Below are 26004 nucleotides of genomic sequence, written 5' to 3'. Positions count from 1 at the left end.
TATTCAGCTTCAGGCCCATAGCTGCTTGCGTTTTATTGCAGCTTTCGTTCCTCTCGAGCTGGAAAAGACCACCTGTTGTTCTCCGATCGGAGCTGCTCTGCTGCTCGGTGAGTGCAACCAACTCTCGTTGAAGAGAGGTGGAATATTGAAGTGATTGCAGAGCAGAATGTAAACGTCCAGTTTTGAGATTAACCTCTTTATTTGTACATGCTTAAGTGATTTGCCCAGAATAACAGGATGTTGAGCCAAAGCCGAGACTCGAATCTGGTTCCGCAGCTTCATAGTCGGCAACTCTGGCATTTGCCACAACCTCTTCCCCCCTTTCTGTTGCTTATTGCTATGCTATATCTGGGCGTTAACCTGGTACTAACGAGTTGAAGTCTTTGTCCAATGTTAAGCTGTGTAATAACAATGGAGGTTTCCTTTCCTGGCAGGGTCAGGCGGGCCAGGTCGCTGTGTGCCTCTGGCTTCTGATGGTTACTGTTAACCTGCCTCTCATCCTCGTTCGCACTTGCCTAGTGTGCACTGGAAAACGGGAGCGTGGAAACTATTTAATGTTCTTTGCTGACCTCTTGTGGCTGTTGTTAATATGACATTATGCAAACATTTACAGTAAACTACATCAGGTCTGTGTGGTTTATACCCTCGCCCCCAACCCGTCTGTTTTCCTTCTTCTCTTCCCGTCCATGCCGCTTCAAGTAAATAAGATGCCCTATCAACCGTATTTTTAACATCCTGTGTTACGGACGTTGGAACACTAGTTTGCTCTGCTTTTTGAAACTTTTCCTGCCACATATTCATCTCGCTTGCGTGCCGGTCAGCCTACACTTAACTGCGAGCCGTTTTTGCTGGGGCTTCGAAAATGTAGCATCCGGAAGGGAAACCAACTTTATTGCACATCGTGCAGTAGTATCACATAGGCGTTGTTGCCTGGAGTGAACTTATCATAACCTTTAACTCTTTAGCAGCTGTTGTCACCAAGACCCCAACACTGTACGCAGTTATTAATTTTTGGTACCGCGTAGATTCCCTCGAAAACTAGGCTCGCACACTGTATTTCAGTGTCTAAAGGCACCTGTTGTGGTAATGTAACTAGCTAACGTTTTGTGAGCCCTTATTTTAGTGGTAAATTAGTTACTGTGCTGTTTTCAGATCCCGAGTGCCTTGATATCAGATAATAGGACCAATGCATGTTACTTTTTATTTCCATAAACCATTTGATTGGGTTTTTGAAGCAAGATAACAACCCTTGCGGGCCGTATACGTATATAGGACACTGCTGGATGAAACCCAAGAACCAAGGAAAAGAAACATATGCATGAAAGCCCATTGCAACCCCCCCCCCCCCCCCCCAACAGCATCAGCATATATGACTTGTATATTTGCGCGTTAAGTGTCTGTTTTTTTGGTGTAATCATTATATTCAGCAATTACATTTATTACTTCTTGACGTATTAGAAAATTAAAGGCGTGACCGGTTAGATTAATTGGCAGCACCTTCATGTCCTCTGATTGGGACAAAGGGTAGCTAAAATGGGAGTTCTGGCAGTTTTAAAGTAGGCACTGCAGCAAACTTTGGCTACCCATCAATCTGACCATGCGTCATTACATGCTAGTGGCTTGTAGTTGTATACTAAGTTTCCAGACAAATTAACCTGTGAATGCTTCTCTTTTAATTGTCCACCTTGCTTTAGTCCATTGTAGTTTGGGTTGTGCTTTTTTAAAGACACTTGAACGTTTTCTGATGCTCATTAAGCTTGAAAAGATGACCACTCATGCTAGAGGTAAAATTAAGTTCAGTCCGCACGTAGGTATCAGTGCGGTCGCCAGTTATTTACAATTTAAACAAGCAGTGGCAAACCTAGTAAGTCTTGACTTGGCAAGACAGTGCAATGTTTTTTTGAATTGCAAGATTTTGCAACAAAAATAAAGGAAGTTGGCCTCCACCAGAATGTTGCGATTGTATGCTTGTAACCCAAATTTTAAATGTAAAAACATTCACTGACGTGGCTGATATATGTTGTTTTTGTTTGTTTACTCCATTTTACAATGTCACGTAAACACTATAACAGCACTTATAAAGAAGCAAAGAATAACTGGTATTTAAAGTTAATGTGAAAAAAGCACACTTTAAACAAGCTTTATTGCTGAAGAGAACTGTTTTTAGGTGGATGTGAACATCGTGTGCAGGCGTTGCGCAGTCTGCCAAATAAAAGGCAGCCAGTTTTAATCCTCAAAATTACACCATGCCACATAATTCCACGCCGCACAATTCCACAACTAACCATTCCAATCCAACCCACATAATTCCAATCCCCCTGCATACATCCATTCCACAACACTTGGCTAAAAGACATTGTCTATCTACAACACAAATAAGCTCAAACTCTCGCAAAAGCTAGACGCGTTGGCTTTGCCAATGCTCCCCCCCCCCCCACACAATACCCCCTTCACATTCCTGTCAGACTAGCGCCGAGTACATTCTCCAGTGGCAAGAGCATTATCCTTATTTTAAATTCTGAATTTCAGTTAAAACAATGTGGCTGGACTGCGATTAGGCACAATTCTGTTTTGTGCTTCATTCAACAATGTCCCTTTTTTAAAATTCTGCAAGTCACTTTTCAACCAACTCGACATATACAGATCTGGGCGGTCCTTAACCGGACTTAGGAAATCAGTGTGGGTTAACGTGTAAGGTATGTCACAAAAGAAAAGGTATGAGCATATGTAAATTCGAATTGAAGTTCGACTAGACCAAGATTGGTTTTGATAAAACTTGGTACAAGCAACTTCACCTGAGGGGCAATGTCAAAAACTTGAGTTTCTCCCTCATCACTTTACCAGGAACCTCTTTTTGCTCTCTGCTAAACGAAAGCCTATCTGGGTAGGACAAAAGACTCTTCCATTCCCTTACTTTTTTCTCCCTCATACAACACTTTTCCTATTTTGGTACGCAGTCTCTGATGTAGTGGTATGAAACTATGTGATATAATTAGTGTTCATAAAAATTACAATCTAACCCTCCCAACCCCAATATACCCCACCCTATCCCACTCAAATGTACCACAATCCACTCCAATCACCCACTTCACTCCAATTTCCACTCCAGCCCACCACATTCTACCACACTTCACTCCAATCTATCCCGATCTACCCCACTCCAGCCTATCCCTCTCCAATTGCTTGATTTATAGAATACAAACGTTGACATCAATTCACAGTTGTTAGTACTAGGAAGAAACCGGGCCCTAGGAAGTAAAGGGTTATAAATCGGTTGATGGAGGAGAGTAGAGACTGGCATTTCACAAACAGCCAATTTTGTGGTAACAGATTTTTAATATAAAATATTTAGAGGAGTTACAAAGAAGAAAGACAATCAATAAACCATGTAACACCTCTATGCCTTATCACCAGGGATCATGCGTGATTTGAATAGGGGCCACTTGATACAAAATCATTCATGACAACCTCTGCATATCTGGTAGGGTTACCAATAGTAATTTTATCACAAAGAAATGCCTCCACAAAATGTAATGAAGTATGAGTACTAGCAGAAAGTGCCTTCTGCTGCCAGATGTATTGTCTGTAAAGTTAATCAAATCTGGATGAATTATCATTCAAATAACTCATGTGAATGGATTTTGAAAAAATCCTTCGTCTGTATATTGGTTTTTAAATGCACATTTTGCTATCCAGTGCAAGCTTTTCATTTTGGGCAAATAAACTTAATTATACCAAACCAAAGATTGTCCTTTTATGAAGAAAATACTGTTCTTGTCTCTGATTACTTCATATTGAGTGAATATATATTAGGTTTCCCACAGACACTTGCCTGTGTGTTTAATTTTTTTTTTTTTTAAGGAAGTGGTCATTCGTGTAACCGCCTAAAATGGACACATTCTGAAACACATGTTTGCGTTTTACGTATGCAGCTCAAGGATAGCTAACATGCCAAGGATTGCCACCATATTCCAGGGGTAGATGCCATAATGCCAAGGATGCCCACAGTGTGGGAAGTATGGCCATCATTATGCCAGGACTGAACAACTTTTTGGCAGAGATGGTCCCCATCATACCAAGTAAAATCACAATTATTCTGGGGATGCCAAAGTTGACATGGATGGGTACTGCTGCGCTGGAGTGGCAGAGTGCAGGCTCAAGTAGTTATGTGCCCTCACTCACATAATGGTGTTTGGTGTCACCATTATGTCAGGACTACTATTATTTAATAGATCACCAAATTTATGCCAAAACAGGTTCACCAATATGCCAGAGATGACTCCTTTATTCCAGTGGGCACCAGATGCTACTGCTAGATGCCAGGGCTTGTCCCTTGGGAAGGGACACTGTCTATGTGGGTGTATAACCACACTGAACAAACACATTTACCCTCGCATTTGGGCTCATGAAAACCCACCACCACTGTCGTCTCCAGCACCACTGTCGTCTCCAGCACCACTGTCGTCTCCAGCACCACTGTCGTCCCCCATCACCACCATCCTCCCCCCCCCACACTCTGACTCATGAAAACACACCTCTGTCCACCACCACCACCGTCGTCCCACCACCACAATCTTCCCCCGCAACTACCACCACGTCGCCCCCCACCACCACCACCACCGTAGTCCTCCCTACCACCACCAGTCACCCCCCACCACTACTATCCCCACCACAGTAGTCTCCCACTACTGCCGCCACCACCACAGTCGTCCCCAACTACTACCACCACCAACATCGTCCCCCATTACCACCACCACGTTGTTGTCCCCCCACACCTCTCATCCTCTCCTGGGCTCCTTCTGTGCCCAGGTTTCTCATATCTACTCTCGCTCCCATAGCCCAAGTATCTACCACGGCATTCAGGTGTTTTGTCTGGCCCTGCAACAGTGTGGCTGACAATATCCCAAAGTGTATGAATTTCTTACACTATTTGTTTTATTCAGCATTTCCCCATTTTCTACGCCTTCGGGTGTTGACTATGAAAATTCAATAAATAACATTTATAAAGAGATTACTAAAAAGGTATTTTGTGACCCTGACAGGATTTGTTTGCTTTTTTTTATCGATGTGTATATACCAATTTTGTAAGACATTACCTATACTGGTCCTTGACCTGGCCTTTGCCACTTGGCGGAGACTGATCCCTAACATGTTCAATCAATCAGTGGTTTATAAAGCGCGTTACTCACCAGTGAGGGTCTCCAGGCACTGGGGGGCGGGGGCAGCAGCTCTGGGTCAGTCGAAGTGCCAGGGATTCCTAACCTGTGCTCTGGGATCTACTAGGGCTCTTCTACGCCTACTGAGGGGGTCCGTAACTGCTTAGAAAATTAAACCGTATTAACAGTTTAGGAAGATAAATTCTGGATGATTAATCAAGTATAAATAAAGATGCAAAATGTAAATTTAAATATTCGACCGTTCTTTAAATGTGAAGGAATTTGAAATTGTAGGCAAGAAATGTAGGTGGTATCCTCAGATTGATTTGTAAGAGCACTGCAAGTGCATCAAACAGAATGAGTGGCCTCAGTTGAGTTTAGAAAAGGTACAGCCTTCTTTTTAAATTAAAATGTTGATTTTGATATGTATATATATTTTTGTGTATGTTTATTCAAATATTTAATAATGTGGGTATTTGTTCAATGAGTGTTATTTCTGTATTTTCCTGTATTGTTTTTGCAGTTTAGATCATCTAAATTTCCAAGGCCAGGATGTCACCGGCTTCCAGTAGTGACTCTGGGGTCCCCTGATTCCAATAATGACTCAGTGTGGGGTCTCTGGGTACCAGTTATGATAAAGTCAAAAGGTTAAAAGCCGCTATGTTAGATGTTTACTACCCCTGTTCCTCTTTTCCCCTATTATTTTGATGGAAGAGTTTGGATCTATTTTGAATACATGTTCTATGATTTCCTCATTGCAGATGCTGTTTGATAACATCGAGGAATACTACCGACACGTGGAAGTGCACTGCTCATTTGCCACAGTGGGAGCATCCGGCAAGGAAAACCAGCAACTCTTCTGCCTCTGGAAGGGTAAGGGATACTCTCAAGAGGTGAGGTCTCTGTGGCTAATCACCTTGGGGACAGACTTCAAGTACATTCGCTGTAAACTGCGCAGCATCTGAAGAGAGTGTGACCTTGGTGTTGGGTTGCCTTGTATGCAACTTTAAGAGTTGGGTGCTAATCCAGTCTTCGGCGCTTGACCATAATCTGTGACGCAAGGCCTCAGTTAAATAATTGATTATGAACATTGAACTCTGGTCCACAGTGATCTCGGAGTGCATGGATATTTGAACTGTTACAGGCTTAAATAAAAGTGTTACAATTAAAAAGTGAAATGTTTATGGCGCAGGAGTAAGTGGCTAATCGCTAATGATAGTGTCTTTACCCCTTCTTTTTGTCTTCTAGAATGTGTAAGCTCATTCAGAGTCCGCAACAAGCTGCGGGAACATCTGCGCAGCCACACACAGGAGAAAGTGCTGGCTTGTCCCACCTGCGGAGGGATGTTCGCGAATAGGACTAAGTTCTTTGACCATATTCGCCGGCAGACTGCGGACGAAGGTAAGCGTGGGACATTTTACTGCTTTGTGTTCGTGCGCATCACTCCAGCATTTCTATCTGTGTATGTGCTACTGGCCATTTTTTCTTCCATATTCTGGACCTAGAGGAGTTTTTGCACGATGCAGAGGCACATAATCTTACTCCACTATGTTGTGCAATCTATCCCGAGCCCATCTCAGGGGTGTGTATGATTTTCCAGTTTTCTCGGTTTGTGGCACTCCTTGGGCTTCCATGTGAAGACAGATGCTTAAACAGTTTGTCAAAAATGTCAAACTATAGACCACAGAAGAAAATCGCAAATACAGAAAGATTGTACTTCATGAGCACGCTGACTGAATATGAAATTATGTTCAAAATGTGTAGGTTGTATTCCAAAATAATAATCTGTGCTTCCCGCACCAACGTTGCTTCAGAATTGTTTTTATTTTTTTTAGTCTACAGCAAATGGTCATTACTATTGTTGAAATACTGCACTCTCCCAGCAAAATTGGACCTTTATTCTCTTACATACATAGGTTGTTGCTTTTTGCTATGCTTAAGGGAAAGGGAATGCTGATTCTACACCTGGTTCTAGTGGTATCTAATGGGCAGGTGGTACTCAAAATAGTGTAATGGCTTGTTGTGAACACCGCCAGGTCTGTGGGTTTCTAGGGGTTTTTGTGCCAGCCTTAAGAAAAGAACCACTGTCTTTCTTACAACTTATGTATGAATTGCCCCACATGAAAAAATCCCTCCCTGCACAGAGCACTACAGTCCCACAGAACGTTGCTGCTCATATACTGAGACAAAGCGTACAACTAACGCTGATCAATGTTGCTTGAATATTCAGATTTATTTGCAGTGAACCCTGCTTTAGGGGTGGTGGGATTAAAGGTCCAGCTAATGAATTGTGTTGCTCGGCACGCTAGGATGTGGTGGGCATGACTGACTCTGATGTAGATTTGCCTGATTGATCTCTTCCTTGCATAGTCGCATGAATCTGAAAAGTGGATGTAGACAGCTGAATTTAGACCAAAATATAGTTCCTTGATGGCAGTACATCGCTTAATTAAAATGCCCCTTCTCTTGGCTTGTTGACCTGACAGTAAGCTCACTGTGATATGCAGAGGCTGAAGTGGGTGGTAACTGCTAGGGTTAGTGCTGTGTTCCCACACTTTTTTGTTGTACTGCAAATACTTTCCAATACTTAACAAAAAGAAACGAGCATTTGCAATGCAATTAGTCTCGCATGTATGAGAGTTTGAGCTAGCTGAAAAAGAAACGAGCATTTGCAATGCAATTAGTCTCGCATGTATGAGAGTTTGAGCTAGCTGAAAAAGAAACGAGCATTTGCAATGCAATTAGTCTCGCATTTATGAGAGTTTGAGCTATTGGCATTTTAAATGACAATGCCTTTTGGTTATGTGTTTTTAAAACGGATAAATAAAAGACATTGTCATTTACTATGCCAACAGCTTAAACTCTTGCAAATGCGAGACCTATTGCATTGCAAATGCGTGCCATAAAAATAAAAAAAGCGTGTCCTGCGCTATTTGAGAAAACAGTGCTCGTAGGCTGTAATTAAAGCCTACGGAGCAACACCACATGTAACAAGGGGTGTCTCCATGGGAGGTTACAAAATGAGACCAGAAGGGTCTACAAAGCCTTTTGACCAATGAACAGCCACAGTTTACAATGGACAATGACACAAGCCAATGAAAAATGTGGGCGGAGAGCGGGCACATGCTCCATACGCCATGCCTCGCAGAGAAGCGCATGCGCTACCCAGGCTCGACAGAAAAAGCGTTCCTTGATGGCATCGGGCTTCTACAGTTGGGTAACTTCGTTTACAACGTAGTGTTTACACCGCACTACCTTAACAACGCAGCCCTTACAACGCAAGTCGTTACTACGACTTGCGCTGGATGGCTCTGTTGGTTAAGGAATATTGTAATTATATATTCCAACACCTTCCCTACTGTTACGTGGACTGGTGTTGGAATATAAAATTATAATATTCCACAATCCGCGCCCTCCAACGCAAGTCGTTGTAACGACTTGCGTTGTAATGGCAGCGTTGTAAAGTACCGCGATCTAAAAGATCGCGTTGTACTGACATACATCCCTACAGTTCTACCGAATTTCTTGTAATCCTAGCCTGTGCTCCAACACAGAGGATCATGCCTATTCGGTCACCCTTTTCTTCTTCTGAAGATTTTATCGCACAGAGAGTGGGGCTGCAGGAATTTCTCATCCCGTAGCCTCTCCTCCTTCCATGCAAGAAGGCTGAATCCTCTTGTTCCAGGAGAGTATAGGTATTTTAACATTTGCATTTTGATATGACCCTTTTTCCTTGGGGCTTGCTCTTCCATTTAACCCCCTACTCTGAATCATTCAAAGTGTTGCGATTTCCAAAACTGCTTGTTTCAGATGCACAATCGGTGTCGCCCTCCCACGGCTTTGTGAGGCTGCCAGAATCACAAAAAGCATTTGCAATGCAATAGGTCTCGCATTTACGCGAGTTTGAGCTATGACTTTGCCTTTTATTTTTGTTTTCGTTTTTAAAACCTAAATAAAAGGCATAGTCCTTTACAATGCCGATAACTTAGTCGCGTAAATGCGAGACCTATTGCATTGCAAATGCTTGTTTAAAATTTGGAGCAGGCGGCTGAGTCAACAGTGATTCTCCTCAGTTTCACATCCACTTACTGAGGATTGAAAACAAAAGGTTTTTGCCCAGGTCTATCTGCCTATAACAACCTGCATTTTGGAGTCTGGGAGTGTTTGCTGATGTATTTTACGATATACTGAAAATCGTATGAAGTGTTTACACTTGCTTTCGCTTTGCATTATTTTTGGGCTATTTACTCAAGCACTCATTCCCACTGCCATACATGACCTGAGAAGGGCGTGGTTGCGCTGGTGTCAGCAGGGGTTTTCATTGTTTCCACCTGGAAAGTCCAGTTCTACATACTTGCAGGGGGTTTGGGGCTACGTTCACATCGACTTTTAACACTCCTGTCAGAAAGTTGATTGCTAAGTAAAGTGCGAACACGTTATGTTCACTGGCACAGGCTGTCTGTCGCAAGACAGCCGTCCAAACGGACATGCACTGCATGTCTCTTGGCTCGGTGGCAGCCGAGGGCGGCTGCGGCACACACATTAGTAAAATATAAAATAACAAATTATTTCATTAGCATTTTTTTACGCACTGCTCACAGCAGGGGGTCAGCGCTCCCCCGCCTTTGTGAAGAAACCACCACTGGGGCCAAGCAGAGCCCGCAACCTCACTTAAAGTGGTCATGGGATTTAATCGTACTAGGTGACCAAAGAAAATTACAGTGCATGATCCTAAAATTGAAACCAAAAATATTTCTGAGAAAATCGAGAGAATTATTTTGGAAATGGCATCATCTCTAGCCCATTGTCCTCAATTTTTTCAGCCTCAAAGCGCAATGGCAGCACACAGAGGCTGTCATGTCACTCCTCGTGCCACTACAGTATACCATACTGATTATGAGGTTAGCTCTAGCCAATCAGAAGTCACCCTCCTTGTGGCTGCCCCTCATTTACGACACCACAGGGTCAGAAGGGGAACCTGTAAAACACGATATGGGGACTCCCTTCTTCAGCATTGGCCAACTGAAAAAAGAAACATGTGAAAAAAGAAACATGTGTGCTAATCACTAGTTCATTGGTAAGGTGCAAGGCACATTAAACGTGCAATAGTACAGTTGCCTCTATTATTCTGTGAGACTGGTAGCCAATAGGTCTGCATTGGCAGCAGTCCGTTTGGCATTGTCAATGCTAAGGAAAGTGCTAACACGCTCTGTTCACTGGCACAGTTTAGTTAATTGCCCCCTCCTGGATTTCCTGATGCCAGGTCGAAAAACAGCATTGGTGGCTTGTGCACAAATGTGACTGTCATCCTTTGATCCATTCTGGGAAGAACCTACTTATTCAACTCCGGAGTTTCACGCACACTCACATGGGCTAGTATTACTGCAAACCTAAGAGGTTTCACTTCACCACGGTTGTGGGCCGTGGCTTGGCACAGGGGCATTCAAGCAGCATAGAGCGTTCTGCATCCAGCGCCTTATCTAGACTGTGAATTAATAAAAAAAAAAAGTTGGGTCAAAGCTTTATTTTTAGTATTAGCTGTTATGTGCTGTGCAGTCCTTCTGTTGCCGCTTTGCAGTCGGTTAAGTAGACTATTTACGAAGGCACTCGCCCCCCGCCCCTAACACGTTAAGTGATTTCCAATTATCCTGTTCCGAAATCGTCTACACCCTTTAGCGGAGGCCAGTAACCACTTTTCGACACACTGGTGCATGAAAAAATAATGCTTGATTTGCATTTGCAGCTTAAAAGCAGTTGGAACGCGGGGAGTACAGAAAGTGAAAGCGCCCCATGCGCGCGTCCCCACCGGTTAAAAAGAAACATTAGCGGTAGCCAATAACCGCTTTTCAACACACCTGTGCATAAAAAAATAATGCTTGATTTGCATTTGCAGCAAAAGCAGTTGGAACAGCGGGAGTACAGAAAGTGAAAGCGCGCCAAGCGCGCGTTCGGCTAATATGCTGTAATTACAGGAAACGCCCGGGGAACTTCACAGATTGAAAGCAAAGCAGCGCGTGCACATGCCCTGTCCAGGCTCGTGCACATGCCCTGTCCAGGCACATGCCCTGTCCGGGCAAGCACGCCGAAGGAAGACAGGGAGGGAACCAAACATGTTTCCCTCCCAATAGAAAGCACGGATTTGGCGGGCGCGCCAGTAAGAAGCGTGGGTGGTGCTTCCACCCCCGCTTCGCGAGCCAAAGCGACGACTAGATCTCGTCAGGAGTGAGCAGCTCGTGCCCATCGTTGCTAGGCGAGACCTAAAAATAATGTACTGGGGCACAAAAGAAGGCACCCTAGTATTAGGCTCCACCTAGTGGTGGCTGATGTTACCGGTCCCACCATGAATAGTTCACAAAAAAGCAGGACCTGCTTTTACAAGAGTATAATCGGGGCCACTAGATTATCCAGTATTTGGGTGTCTTTCATAGATTAACATGTCTGAATCATTTCCCGTCGTCGAGACGGGAGCCTCTGGTATATAAAAAAGTAATGTCCTATAGACATACATAGAGAAAAATAGGCCTAAGGATCCCACCTTAGTATCCTATCCACGTCCTTTTGTATAAAGGACCAAACTAGAGTAGGCCCAAGGGTCCCACCTTAGTGGCCTATCTATGTCCTTTTGTAAAAAGGACCAATTAAAGAAAACCAACCAATCAGCTACCACCTCCTTCTAGAACCTTCCTGTCGGGAGCCTAGGTCTCTCAGATTTTCTACCGCATGTTGTGCTAGGGAGTCTCCACCTGAGTTCTCAGGATTTCTACTTCTTACTTTAAAAAACGAATTTACAAAAGTTATTACATTATGGCTGCAGCCCAGAAAAAGGGTCTCTTTAGAGCCTGTTCCTCGTGTGGAAAGAAAAGGCTCCATGTAGAGGACAAGCATGAAACCTGCTTGTATTGCCTCTACCCTCACCATCTAGCCAAGGACTGCAAAATATGTAAGACCTTCTCAAGCAAGACCCTCAAAGAAGGACGCCTGCTACTCTGGCTGAACAGACTGAAGGACAGAACAGATGACTTGGTGTCAGAAGACGGTGAGAGTGTGTCTGGTACCTCACAATTTTCCTTGAAGAGGCCAAGGGTTACTTCGCCTAGCCCCTCAGACACCCCTCCTAAGAAGAGTCTTAAGAAGTCCTCCGAGGGCAAAACCTCGGTGTCTGGCAAGGATCTTCCTGTCGCCAGGAAGCAACCGCTGATTTTGACGACGACAGCGTCGAGTATCTACTCAGCGCAAAAAACTGCATCAACGACAACAGCATCGTCGACCTCTACCTCGACGACGACGCCTTAATCGACGGCGAGTATGCCAGTGTCGTCGACCATTCCATTTACTCCATCGACGACGAAGATCTTATCGCCGACGACGAAGTTGACGTCGAAGCCAAAGTCGACGACGATGGTCCCGTCGACGAAGATCATCCCGTCGACGAAGGACACGTCGACGACGGGGAAAATACCGTCGACTAAGGTGATATCGACGACGACGCCGTCGACGATCCCTGGAAATGCATCGTCGTGATCGGCGCCGCATCTGACAACCCCAACAGGAAAATGGAAAGAGTCTGCGTTACTTTCTCACTCCATGAATACCCTGCCGCCACAGACATCCCATGTCGCCATTAAGATCACGAGGAAACCAATTACGCCAGACCTGACGTCACCCAGTAAGGTGCAAGAGCTGCCTCCAACCTGTCTATTACAAGGCGAGGAGTCGGAGGAGGAGCTGTACACACAAGCCACAAGCCCATCAGACCTTCTGGTTAAGTGCCAAAGCACTGATGAGGAATTAGAGGAGGTGGAACATGTAGAACATTCAGTCCACACTCGAGTCCACACACAGGTTACACCGATGGTGTGCCTACCAGCTGCCATTGTATCAGACCTACAATTTCGGATCCAAGATTATAAGCAGCGGTTCCTGGAGCAGCCCTCTACGCCTGTACCTGCTACTGTACAAGCACCCACTCCTTTGGCCCGACACAAGCCGCCACCACTGGCGCTCAGTAGAGAACAAGAGCCAGTGCAGGAAATGTATTCGTCTGCTGACGAAGGGGACCAGGAAGAAGGCGAGGTCCGTGGAGATGAGTCTGACCCAGATGTAGATCAAGACTACATCGCTCCTTCTCCGGCCTCCCCGGAACCACAGTCCTCGGAATCACCACCCGCAGACATTGGTGGATTCCATAACCTTGCGGAGCGTGCAGCCAAGCGATTCCATAAGGCTATTGAAACGCAGGAAACTGAGTGCTTCCTGTACAACTTCAAGGAACCAGCCAAAAAGACAACCAAGTCAAATCCCATCATTGACTTTATATGGCAGCAAGGAAAATTACTGATGCAAACACCAGCCTCAATTCCAGTAGTGGTACCCAGGCTTGAAAAGAAATACAAGGCAACCTCATCAGCGCCAGCATGCCTCACAGGTCACCCCCAAGGCAGATTCTGTGGTAACCCAGGCGGCGCAGAAAAATTCACGTAACCCAGCATCGCCTTTGTCAACACCACCTGACAAGGAAGGCAGAAAACTGGATACTATTGGCAAGCGTTTTTCCACCACGTCGGCCATGACAGTAAAGGTGGCAAATTCCATCGTACTCCTGGGCCGCTACAACCGGCAACTTTGGGCAGATATTGCACCTTACCTATCTCACCTGCCAGAGGATGTAAAAGAGGAAGCTCAATTACTCCTCTTGGAAGGACAGACGTCTGCTTTTGAACTCATTGACTGCGCAATGGATGTCGCCTTGACCGGGTTCAGGCATTTATCAGGTGCTGCTTTACTCAGAAAACAAGGTTGGCTTAAGGCCACCTCTTTCCGCCAGGAGGTGCAGACGAAAATTATTGATATGCCTTATGACGGCCAGCATCTCTTCGGGGAAAAGATTGAGGAGGCCTTAAATACTATCAAAAAAGACACGGACACTGCCAAAGTCCTTGGGACACTGCAATTCCGAAACCAGTCCTTTCGTGGAAACAAAAACAGAGGACAATCCTCATATAGAGGCACATGTCAGAACAGGTCCTCTTATTCATACAGCCAGAACAGAACACAATACCAACCGCGACAACAACAGCAAGGGCGTCCGACTTCCTACGGCAAGTATAACTATAGAGGGAAGAACCAGAAAAAACCAGCTGGCGGCCGCCAATGACTTGTGTCAATGGCCCATCCATCCACCATCGAGCTCCTTCAAAATTGGAGGAAAACTCACTCACTTCCTCGCAAATTGGAGATTGATAACAACAGATCGGGGGGTGCTCCAGCTCATTCAGTTCGGACATTCTCTGGAATTTGTCACAATTCCCCCGACAACACCACCTCGCAAACGGACCCACAGGCACCTACGATTGGTTCTTCAGGAAATCGCTTCCATGATGCAGAAGGGAGCGATAGAGAAGGTTCCACCTGCCCACAAAGGGAAAGGTTTTTACTCCCACTTCTTCCTGATCCACAAAAAAGGGAAAAAGTGGAGACCAATCCTGGATCTCAGGGCACTCAACTTGTTCCTAAAGAAACAATCGCTGCGTATGGTGACACTCCAGGAGATCCTGGGACTATTGGAGGAAGGGGACTACATGACGTCCTTAGACCTGCAGGACGTCTACTACCATATTCCTATCCTCAAAGGCCACAGGAAGTACCTCAGATTTGCTGTAGCGGGGCAACATTACCAATTTCCTTTCCTCCCGTTTGGCCTCAAATCTGCACCACGGATATTTACCAAATGCCTCTCCCCTGTGGCAGCCTTCCTTCGCAAACAAGGACACCAGGTCTTCCCATACCTGGACGACTGGCTGGTAAAGGCACCATCTGCAAAAGGCGCAGCCAAATCCTCCAGCGCCTGTCTGAACATTTTCCAACGTCTAGGTTTGACCCTCAACCACGAGAAGTCTACACTGGAGCCCAACAAGGTCATTACCTTTCTTTGGACACGGAACGTATCAAGGCTTTCCCTTCTCAGGAAAGGAAAGTCAAACTCCTCTCCCTGGCCACGTCTGTGGCATCAAGGAAAACTTTACCGGTCCGCACCTTCAAGTCTCTCCTAGGCATGATGTCCTCATGTATTATGCTCATACCCCATTGCCGCCTCAAGATGCGCCCACTCCAGGAGGAGTTGACAAACCAATGGACTCAAAGCACAGGATCATTCGAGGACCGCATAAGAGTCACTCGACACATGGTCAACCACTTACAGTGGTGGAGATTGCTCAAACACCTGTCAAAGGGATTGCCGTTTCTGCTTCCCGCAGAGCCACATGTGATAACGGACGCATCCCTAGAAGGCTGGGGAGTGGGCCTCCAAGAACTCTAGGTCCATGGCAAGTGGACAGAACAAGAAACCCGGCTCCACATCAACCTATTGGAGTTGAGCTGTCTTCCTGGCTCTACAAGCTTTCCTGCCACGCTTTCAAAACTCCCCAGTGCTCGTCAGAACAGACAACACCACGACGATGCACTGCCTGAACAAGCAGGGGGAGACGCTATCACTATCTCGCGAATCGCAAAGGGTCTGGAACTGGCTGGTGGAACATGGGATAACGCTGAAAGCGGAGTACGTCCCGGGCAAGGACAACGTCTTGGCGGATGCTCTGAGCAGACAGGGATCTCCATCTCACGATTGGGAAGTAGACCTGGAGGTGCTGGAATACCTCTTCGCGGAAGGGGGAACTCCACAAATAGACCTCTTTGCCACGAAAGAGAACGCCAAATGCCCAAGCTTCGCAAGCAGGCATCACCAACCAGGAACCCTCGGAAATGCTTTTTTCATCGCATGGTACAACATCTTTGCATACGCCTTTCCGCCATTCCCACTGATACCCAGGATTCTCAGGAAGATGAAGTTGGAGCCCTGCACTCTGATCCTGATCGCGCCATTCTGGCCGAGGCAGCACTGGTTCACGGACCTTCACCGCCTCTCGGCCCAGCCACCTATTCGGCTGTGTCAACATCCAGCTCTGCTCACAATGTCCCGAGGACAGGTGCTTCACCCGAAATCTGAGCTCTCTAAAGTTGTCAGCATGGCTCCTGAACACCGGGCATTCAGCCACCTAAACATCCCGCAGGAGTGCAGAGACGTCCTTGCAAAGGCTAGAGCGGACAGCACTAATAAAACCTACTCATTAAAATGGAAGCGATTTTGCTCTTGGTGGTGTGGCCGAAGGCCTACACCCTTTCCACATGACTCCACAGCAGCTGCTACCATACTTGCTACATCTGGCACAATCTGGCCTTGCGCACGCATCCATTAAAGTGCACCTGGCGCAGATCTCAAGATTCACAAGGACTCCTAAGGGTCCATCCCTGTGGGCAAACAGACATATAAAACAGTTCCTCAAAGGCTTATACAGGTCCTTCCCACGACCAAGACTGATCCCTCCATCGTGGCACCTCAACGTGGTCCCCCTTTGAACCCATCAATAGGGCGGACATCAAATTTATCTCATGGAAAACTGCCCTCCTCCTAGCCTTGACTTCGACTAGAAGGGTCAGCGAGTTGCAGGCTCTCTCAATCCAAGACCCTTTCATTCAGTTCAGGGAGGACAGAGTGCTCTTACGAACTAATCCTCGGTTCATTCCGAAAGTCCCTTCGGACTTCCACCTCAACGAACCAGTGGTCCTAGGGTCATTTTTTCCAAGTCCTACCACGGTAGCTGAGAAAACTCTCCATTCATTGGTTCTGAAGAGGTGTCTTAAATTCTACATTGACAAGACAAAACACTTCCGAAAATCATCTCAACTCCTTGTTGCCTTTAGTAGGCCACGGAAGGGCATGGCCCTGTCAAAACAAAGCATTTCAAGGTGGATTTCCTCGGCGAGCACCTTTTGCCATGACAAGGCCGGACGACCTTTGGACTCGAGAGTCAAAGCCCATTCGACAAGAGCTATGTCCACGTCTGCGGCACTGTTTGCTGGAGTGCCGGTATTGGATATCTGCAGAGCAGCGACCTGGAAGTCGCCGCATACCTTCACCAGGCACTACTGTCTGGATACTGAGTTGATGAAGGATGCAGCAGTGGGCCAAGCAGTGTTGCACCATCTATTCCAGTGAGGTGAGCCTTCTGACATCCCTCCATCCTTTACTGGTATGCACATTCTTTTACTAATATTTATATGACAATGCATTTTGGTGGTTTTGCAGTCGCGTGATATGTATTATCTACAGACTCATATATGATGATCCATCAAAAATGTGCATAATATATTGCTTGCTACTCTGATTCAGGCATGTGAATCTATGAAAGACACCCAAATACTGGATAAGAAAGGCGTTACTTACCTGTAACTGCAGTTATCCAGTATTGGTGTCTTTCATAGATTCACATGCACCCTCCCGCCTCCCCTGGAAGGACTCACCTATCTTTCTAACAAGTTTACGCCTACCTAGCTTGGTGCGTACGAAAATCTGAGAGACCTAGGCTCCTGACAGGAAGGTTCTAGAAGGAGGTGGTAGCTGATTGGTTGGTTTCTTTACTTTGGTCCTTTTTACAAAAGGACATCGATAGGCCACTAATTTAGGACCCTTGGGTCTACTCTAATTTGGTCCTTTTTACAAAAGGACGTGGATAGGCCACTAATGTGGGATCCTTAGGCCTATTTTTCTCTATGTATGTCTATAGGACATTACTTTTTTATATACCGGAGGCTCCCGTCTCGACGACGGGGAATGATTCAGGCATGTGAATCTATGAAAGACACCAATACTGGATAACTGCAGTTACAGGTAAGTAACGCATTTCGTTCTGCAGCTGCTGTGTTTTCCACATAATTATGGATTTGACGTAGTTGTCACATATTCTTCTGGTACATATCCTGCAATTTTGAATCTTTTCCCCAGCTCAATTGAATCAAAAGTTGCTGAAAATGTGGTGACTTGTTCACTTTACCTTTTCTTGCTGCATAATTTAGTCAAAACTGACGCATAATTTGGTTTTCCTCTGCTGCATAATTCCAGTAGCCCTGAATTTAAATGTAGCTGTGGTGGTTCGGGTCCCTTGAGGAAACTGGGTGAGGTGTCTGTAGCAAACCGCATTGACAGCTGTGACAGCCCTGTTTTTGCATTCTATATCACAGTTCTCTACCTTTTTTTTGTTGCACATAGACCAACGCTGATATGGGATTACTGTGCTCTTTGACTAGGGTATTTGCTTCCAACCAGCATTTCTACCCATGTCTCAGATTGACACTGGCTGGTAATGGGCTCTCAACAGCGTACTTTCAGTTTATGTTGCTGAAGACCATGCTCATTTTGTACCATCAATGGACTGTATTTTTTTCAGCCTTCATCCTCCCAGCACTGGCCCTCTTCTGTGGATGTCGCAGACTAAACCTCATTCATAGCAAGATGCCTGAAGATCATGCCCGCCCACTCTGTATCAACGGTACTGGCTGGCTGGGGCAACTCAAGGGCAATTTGAGGACCTATACCCCATATAGTCCATTGGAAGGAAAAGAGGAGTGTTGCACACTTTTGACTAGCTGGAAGCTTGCCAGCTCTCCAGCAGACTCCTCTTTCCACTGATGAAGACTAATTAAAGACTGAAAGAAAGATTTCTGCAGGAAGGATTGGTCCTGCATGTTTGGAAACCAACCACCTGCAAGCCACACCCCTGCCACTTGTTGTCATTTGCACACACTGAAGTTCAGACACAAGCAGGCTAATAGCTTTGGAATAACGTTATAGACTGATCATGTGAGTAAAAACATTCATATGAATTACACATTTTCTGGCATTAGTTTGGAAACTTATACCTCACAAGAAACCCATACAAAATTATATTCTGACACCAACTAATCAAGTACACAAAAGACAAAAGAAATTAAATTAAAAAAAACAGCTTGCTTTTATGAGGCCAAAGATACCATGGTGTTGCATCTGCTCCCAACATCTCCTAGGAGCCTCCATCAGTCGTTATGTTTTTGCTCCTCCAGTGCAGACTATCTAGACGCTGTATGATCAGTTGACAACATCTGATTCATCTGAAGAGATTGAAATTTACAAGGAAACTAAATAAGCTGCTTTGTTGAACTCTTCAGTTTACTGCTGCAGTCTCTAGAGATGTGGGCACTGTCTAAGCACTTCAGCTGTCTACAAGGTTGAGGCCCTGCAAGTAGAGTTGTATCTGAAATTGGAATCCAGGATGACCATTTGGATCCAAAACCAACTCTTACACAACTGAAGGAAACATTTGACAATCCTTTAGTGTCGGAGCCAGGCAACATACAGGCAAATCAGTTGAACAATTCTTTGAAATTTGTTGATCTATCCTTTCTTTCAAAATATGATACAATAGACTGAGGCAAGTTTATTACCTACAAATCCACAATCAAACAACACTGGATTTTGGGGTAATATGCGGAGTACAATGGATGCAATTACAGCTGTTCTAAACTTTTATCCTGATAAATTAAATATTCAGGTAGAGTTGCGTAACACTCTTGCGCTTTACGTAGCAGGAATTGATTCTAAATTGCATAATCTAACCAACTTGGTTGTTAGAGCTCATTCTGATGTAAATAATAAATAACATGCACCTGTGCTCGTATATTGTATTATGTTTCGGAACTTCCATAAATAGTAGGAGCTCTTGTGAATGAAGTTTAAAAAAAAAATGGCCCCTAAACCTGGGACTGAGCCTGTCGTATTGCCTTTGCCGAACTCTGGTTCAAACCCAAGTGGGGTCGTCCATTATGATTGTGCAAATGTTCAAAGCGCCCACCCAGTTGTTCACTTAGTCGATTGTACTGCTGTCCTATCCAGGCATCCAGCTGGGCACCCAGAGTGGTACAGTAAAACCCTAATTGAGATATCCGGTAATTCAACAAATTTAGAGGCAGTTAAGGTGGAGGAAAGGGTTGAAAATGCTCCTTTGCTGGAGGGAGGGACTGACAGTGATGTATTGCATGTCCTTGATGTCCCTACCTCTCCCGATTGCACCAATTAATTAATTTGTAATGTAATGCGCTAGAATCGACTCCCGAAGGAGTATCTCTGCGCAGTAGACCGCTGGGGAACCCGTCCTGGCTTTCCCTGTGAGATGGTCCCTACTGGGTATCTCCAAGATGAAACCAGGCATCCCCTGCGTATGTGGGGGGCCGTTGTGGAGATGAGGCAAGCTAATGCCCAGAGTTGCCAAGTGTGATCCCTGGTTAGAGTAGGCACCGAGATGAGAATTATCGAGTCCGCTGATCCTGGTCCACGACCCTGCCGCGTCGGGAATTGAACCCTGGTCCCGGGCCTTCCTCTGATCTCGGGTCTGCCGCCTCTAACCAGTGAGCCACACCACTCCAATGCGTAAAGCAGTCTTACAAAAATGGACAGAAAGAAGTTAAGAAAAGCTCAGAATAAAATTAAGAAAGCCTTTGTATCCCCCGTCAGGTTAGAATTGAAACACACAGACTATTTTCCTATATTTAAATCTAAGGGCGTCTCAGTCGGCTTCAGCAGTCTGAAAGCTAGAGATAGTAGAGACCCCTGCCCCCTAAATATTAAATATTAATTTGGGAAATTCACCTAACTCCGATCTTGAGCAGCAATCGGTGGAATAGCTGAATAGTGAGAATGAGGGCGAATGTGCATACTCCAATAAAGAGGTCTGCCAACAAAAAATCTCTATCTTACAAACTGAGTCTTGCAACAATAGAGAAAATGGGTACACTAATTGTTCAAAGAAAGATTATGGCCTATTAAAACCTTCAAATGTATTGGAGAAGTGAGTGAAGGCACCAAATGCTAGCCCAGTTGTCACCAATTTAAGCAACTCCATGCAACAGAGTAGACGCAGGTTAGAAAGGGGAAGAGAAACTGTTGAAGTGTCGGCTACCCCTTCCTGTAAGAGTTATTGTAGAAGTTCAATGGCAGATAGACAGCACCCAAGCACTGACTATTGTATTGGGCCTATTGAAGGGTTAAGACAAACTAATTAATCCATCCAATAACTATGTAAAGATTATTTTCCATCCTTTATATGAATCCAGAGGCCGTTATGACATTCTTAATTTAGGTTCTCTACTAAAATTAACAGCCTCGATTCTAGCTCTAGCATACCTCTGTCTGACCTTTTATCTGTACAATTTAAGCAGGATCCTTCAAAATCTTCAGGTGAATCCATTCTCACTATCTGGTCTAATAGTGATATTGTAAATAAAGTATATGAAAGTAGATCATTCTTTGCGGAGTGGGGTATTGAGGTTAATAGACCTGCTCTCCCAAGATACCCAACTTTACTGATCCCTGTAGATCCACCCAAAAATAAAGATTTGTTTACCATCACAAAGCCAGTCCAAAACAGTTGAGGTCCCGGTTACGAGGAGCGGCTGGTCCACTTAACAACCAAGTCATAATTTTAGGTCTTACAATAAAGAATGTGTTCTCAGGGGTACGTACTTGCGAACAATTCCAAAGAAAAAAGGATTTCAATGAGGCTTGGCTTCCTGGTCACTTATTCTAAAACAAAATCTGGTGGCACGGATTGTTTGAATGATCTTGGTAAACCGGATAAGCCTATGAAATTATGTTCCTGGAATGTGCACAGGCTGGCAAATTTGATGGATGATTCGGATACTGTATCCTTTCTACAGAATTTCGATATTTTGATGTTTCAGGAAACATTGAAAGAAAAAATATACCAACTACTGGATTCCAAGAATTCCTCATGCCAACCACCCGATCTTCACAGCAAAGTCGAGCTTAAGGAGGTCTTTCGCTTTACATTACCGTTTGCCTGTCAAGAGTCAGGCAATTGATTTTCAGGTGACCTGGCTTCAATGCAGTAAACTATACTTGTATTTCCCTGTGATACTGCTTAATATTTACCAGAGTACGAGGTCAAATATTAAAGACTTGATTGTGGGAAATAATTCAAACTCTTGAGCATCAACATCTAAATACCAGCTTAATTATCTCTGGGGATTTTACCCTTCATTTAATTACAACTAATTCATCTGATAAACCAAGTAGAAGTATTGCCCAATTTTGCCGAGAAAATGTGTCATCTAGGCTTGGTAATGCTGAGTGAAACCTCAACAGAAATTGCATTTACAGTACCGACGTAAAAAAAATCTGAAACATAGTTCCATAATAGATTATACTTTTATTATGCATGATATAGCCAGCAATTTTGTATGCTATACCTTCCTACTGAGAATACAAAGTGATCACAACCCTCAGGAACTAACCTTAGACTGGTCTATTTGACATATACAAAAATCCATGGTTCTTCACCAAGTATCATCTGCTTATAATCTGAAAAGAATGGTCTTTCATTCAGGTAAACTGTAGTGTAGTTCCTATATTCCCAATAGGCTCTGCGCATTGGAATAATATATACTGTAGTTTAGACGTAGGACTGACGTCGACTAGGTCTCTACCGAATATATTCTGCCAGCTATCTCAGAGGCCACTAGAAATGTTCTCGAATTCACAAGAAGGGATTAGTTATTGACGACCGCATAAACATGACAACTTTGTTTCCCAAGAATAAGAAATCAAATCTCTAGAGTCGCAGAAACAATAGATAACTATTTTACTCAGTCAATCGTGCATGCTTAGTTTCACCAGAAATGCAGAGAAATAGAGAGACTGGCGTTTTCAATAAAAGTATTTATTGAACAGTTTTCTTTCTCAAGCATTGGAAATGAACTGCTACAATCGTAATACTGGTTATAAAGTACAATGCATATAATACGAACAGTATTATAAAGTAGTACTGTAAAAGCATGATATGGTTTCTAAGCCATAAAAGTGCATAAAATGTATAACATACAGTAATAAATAATTACTAAAAGTACTCAACTGGTGCTTCTAAAATACTCCTATCCCGGTGTACCTAAACTAAGTCTAGTACTAGGGAGGAAGTAAGTGAGGAGTAGCCTAAGTTTAGTAGTTCTCTGCCAGGAATCTATTCCAAGATTTCTCTAAGAAGTCTACTCAGCTCCGTACCTTGGTTTTAGAATGAAGGAGGTCTTGTATCTCTCTCTCTCAGGACTCGATTTCTCAGGTACCCGCAAGGGTAAGCCAGAAACACTGGAGCTGGATTTCTCGGCAAGAGAAAAGACAGCGTCTCTCTCAGGGCGTCAGCTGGAGGGTCGGCTTCCTTCGGCACTTGCAGCTGCAGGGCGTCGGGCAAGTAGATAGTCTATCTGCTCCAAACCACTGTGTGTTTGACTGGGCAAACCTGTGCATATTTTTACATTGAAGGTGCCGAGTTTGACGCATGTTTGGACTTAATAGCGTCACTCAAAGGCTAAATTCTTGGAAAACGCCAGGAGTTCTTGGAGAACTTAATATTCAAGCTGGGGGAAGTTCCTAGCTGCTGAAGGCGGGTTTTTCCAAGAAATCGTTGTTAATTCTCGGAACCTAGTGGAAGTAGCCATGCCGTATTTGGGCTGTATGGCTTAGACCAAATAGGGTAGTGATTTCTATGCTTATATAAGGATATGGTAAAGTATACCTATATAAGGGCATGAATCTGGAAAATTACACTAGGGGCCTAGATTCGATTACAACACCCACTCCACGATCTTAATTTCAAGTAAGCTTACCTAATAAGTACTGAACATATCTAAAACTAGTGTTTTCAATCCCACCCCAAAATACAAAATATGCACTTCGAAATGGTTGTACATGAGAAAATATTGAGCATTTCTACAGTACGCTTTTGTAAGGAAGTGATGACATTCTAAGCATATAGTATGGTATTTAAATATGCAAACTGAATGAATCATGAATTTACATTTATGAAAAATGGCTCTTGAATACAGAAAGAAGGGGGCGGAGCTTGCCGGCAACCAAGATGGCGAATAAGCCCGGAGCTCCGTTAAGTGGTTTTTTTATTATCCTTCATAATCCTGCACTAGCTCGAAACACGGCGATTGTAGCTTGGTCCCCTGCACTGGTGAAGAGCTGAAGCAAGCAGTGATATCCTTCTGGCAGCGCTTCGTCACCAGAATGCAGGTGTCAGGGAGCGTGACGGAGTGAAGACGTGGTAGGCCGGAAAGCTGAGACCTTGAGTGCAGAATCAGCCTGCGCGACGTCACAGTGCGTGCGGCTGAAGCGCGACGCTACATCGGGGAAGTCTCGGGTCGGAACACTCGGACCCGAGCAGGTACCAGTGCTAGGCCCGGAACGACCTTTGGGACAGACCCATTCTGCCTCTATGCTCCGCATCTCATCTAGGCTCTGGGTGAAGGTCCGACCCTAGCAATTTGGCCGAGGCAAAGGAGTGGACGATACACGAGGCGTCGGCCATTACCACAGTAACAAGTGGGCCCCAGTGCGGGAGGTGTGCGCAGGGGGGCTGTACGCCCAGGAAGGAATGCTGGCATTTTTGGCCGATACAGCAGATGGAGGTGAGTGACAGCGGCGCCAGAGCTACGTGCTTAGGGCTCACCTGGGGAGAGACTAGCCCACGGAACAGACTGTCCGCCAGCGCTGGAGGGATATTAGACCACCCCTTGTAGGCGAGATGAACTCTCTAGGGCAGCACAGCGGAGGGCCACAGGTGAGCCCAACTCAAAGAGCTACAGCCCGAATAGGAGAGTGCATGACTAGCGAAAGGCGAGACCACGGCAGTCACAGTGAGGCCTGCAGAGTAATAAGCCACCTCAACGCCATTGGGCCACGTTGGTCATTCCTGAGCTTGCACTTAAGCACTGCCTAAACATAGCTCGGCGCTACCAGGGACTTCACACGCCTTTGGGCTAGCAGGCGTACAGTGCGCATTGTGTACCACAGGGCTGGTAGCTACCGCCAGAGCATCACAAGATAGGGCGAGGCGATAAGACTCAGACAAAACTCTCCTTCGACCAGAGGTGCTCTAAGTCGCAAGAAGCTGCGCATTCGGATAAGCGAACCATTCAGGAAGATGATGACGATACAGTAGAATCTGATATTAACAAGCACTAGAAATGCAATCGGGCTCGGATTTATTTGAGTTCGAGCTAATGGCATTTTAAATGGTAATGTATTTTTGCTAAGTGTTATGGAGTGTGTTAATGTGGTGTGTAGTGGATTTATGTGTGTTAGATTGGAATTGTAGCAATGGTGGCATGCTGTGCTTTTACATGAATATGTTTAAAACTAAAGTGTACCATACTGAAATTGCTACAATACTTAATTGTGGATGCGTTAACAATTGATGCATGTACTGATGGCCGTGACTGCCTGTAGAAATTGTGCACTGATGGCTGGTGGTGTGTGTGCTTGGTAAAGTACTGCACTGCCAGCTGGAGGTGTGTGTGCCTTGTGGAAGGGTGCACTGACGGCTGGTTTGTGTGTAGTTAGTAAAAGCGTGCACAGATGGTGTTGTACGCCTGGTGGTGTTTGTTGTTTGTGCAGAGACGAAAGTATGTTGACAGAAACCAAAGCCCTCCTGCCCTCATAAAACTGAAGGGAATATCTGTTTAGTGTTAATCACTTCTTATCTCATCTTCTCACAGTAGTGTCACATTCCTACGCTTCCCTCATGCTTGAAAGAGAGGGGCCCAATAGATTGGATGCTTTGTTCTCCGACTAAGGCAAGGATAAAAAAAAAAACAGCAGCAAACTCTCTAAAACATAAGTCCCTTCAAAGTTTTTGTTTAATAGGTAATGTAATGTTTCAAATTATGTGATGCTTGTAACTTCTACACTGCAAACGTAAATGAAGATAACTTAGACCACATTCACACATATGAAGGATATTTGTAATCACCTTTCAAAAAAACATTATGAGACATGTTTTGTCTCTCGCACTTGTAGTGCTATATCCTTTGGAGTGGAGCCTTTTACTCTGGCACCCCCCTTTTCACCAAGAGCTAAATATGTCAAATAATGAATCAGAGAAGCTGTTAGAGAGAGCTCTATTTC

The 26004-nt window shown here is 44.8% G+C and overlaps 1 protein-coding gene across 1 annotated transcript in view; it reads left to right on the top strand.

The window, feature by feature from the left end:
- LOC147666301 (histone H4 transcription factor-like) overlaps window positions 1–26004 on the top strand; it is a 157018-nt gene that overhangs the window by 35906 nt on the left and 95108 nt on the right. The window contains 2 exon segments of the mRNA XM_086949149.1: window positions 5918–6029; window positions 6405–6557. Coding sequence (XP_086805275.1) covers window positions 5918–6029; window positions 6405–6557 — 265 coding nt within the window.

Source organism: Lissotriton vulgaris, unplaced genomic scaffold (genome assembly GCF_964263255.1).
Source record: "Lissotriton vulgaris unplaced genomic scaffold, aLisVul1.2 SCAFFOLD_710, whole genome shotgun sequence".
NCBI lineage: Eukaryota > Metazoa > Chordata > Amphibia > Caudata > Salamandridae > Lissotriton > Lissotriton vulgaris.
The sequence above is the reverse complement of the archived record's forward strand: the minus strand, read 5'-3'. Positions and strand labels throughout refer to the sequence as shown.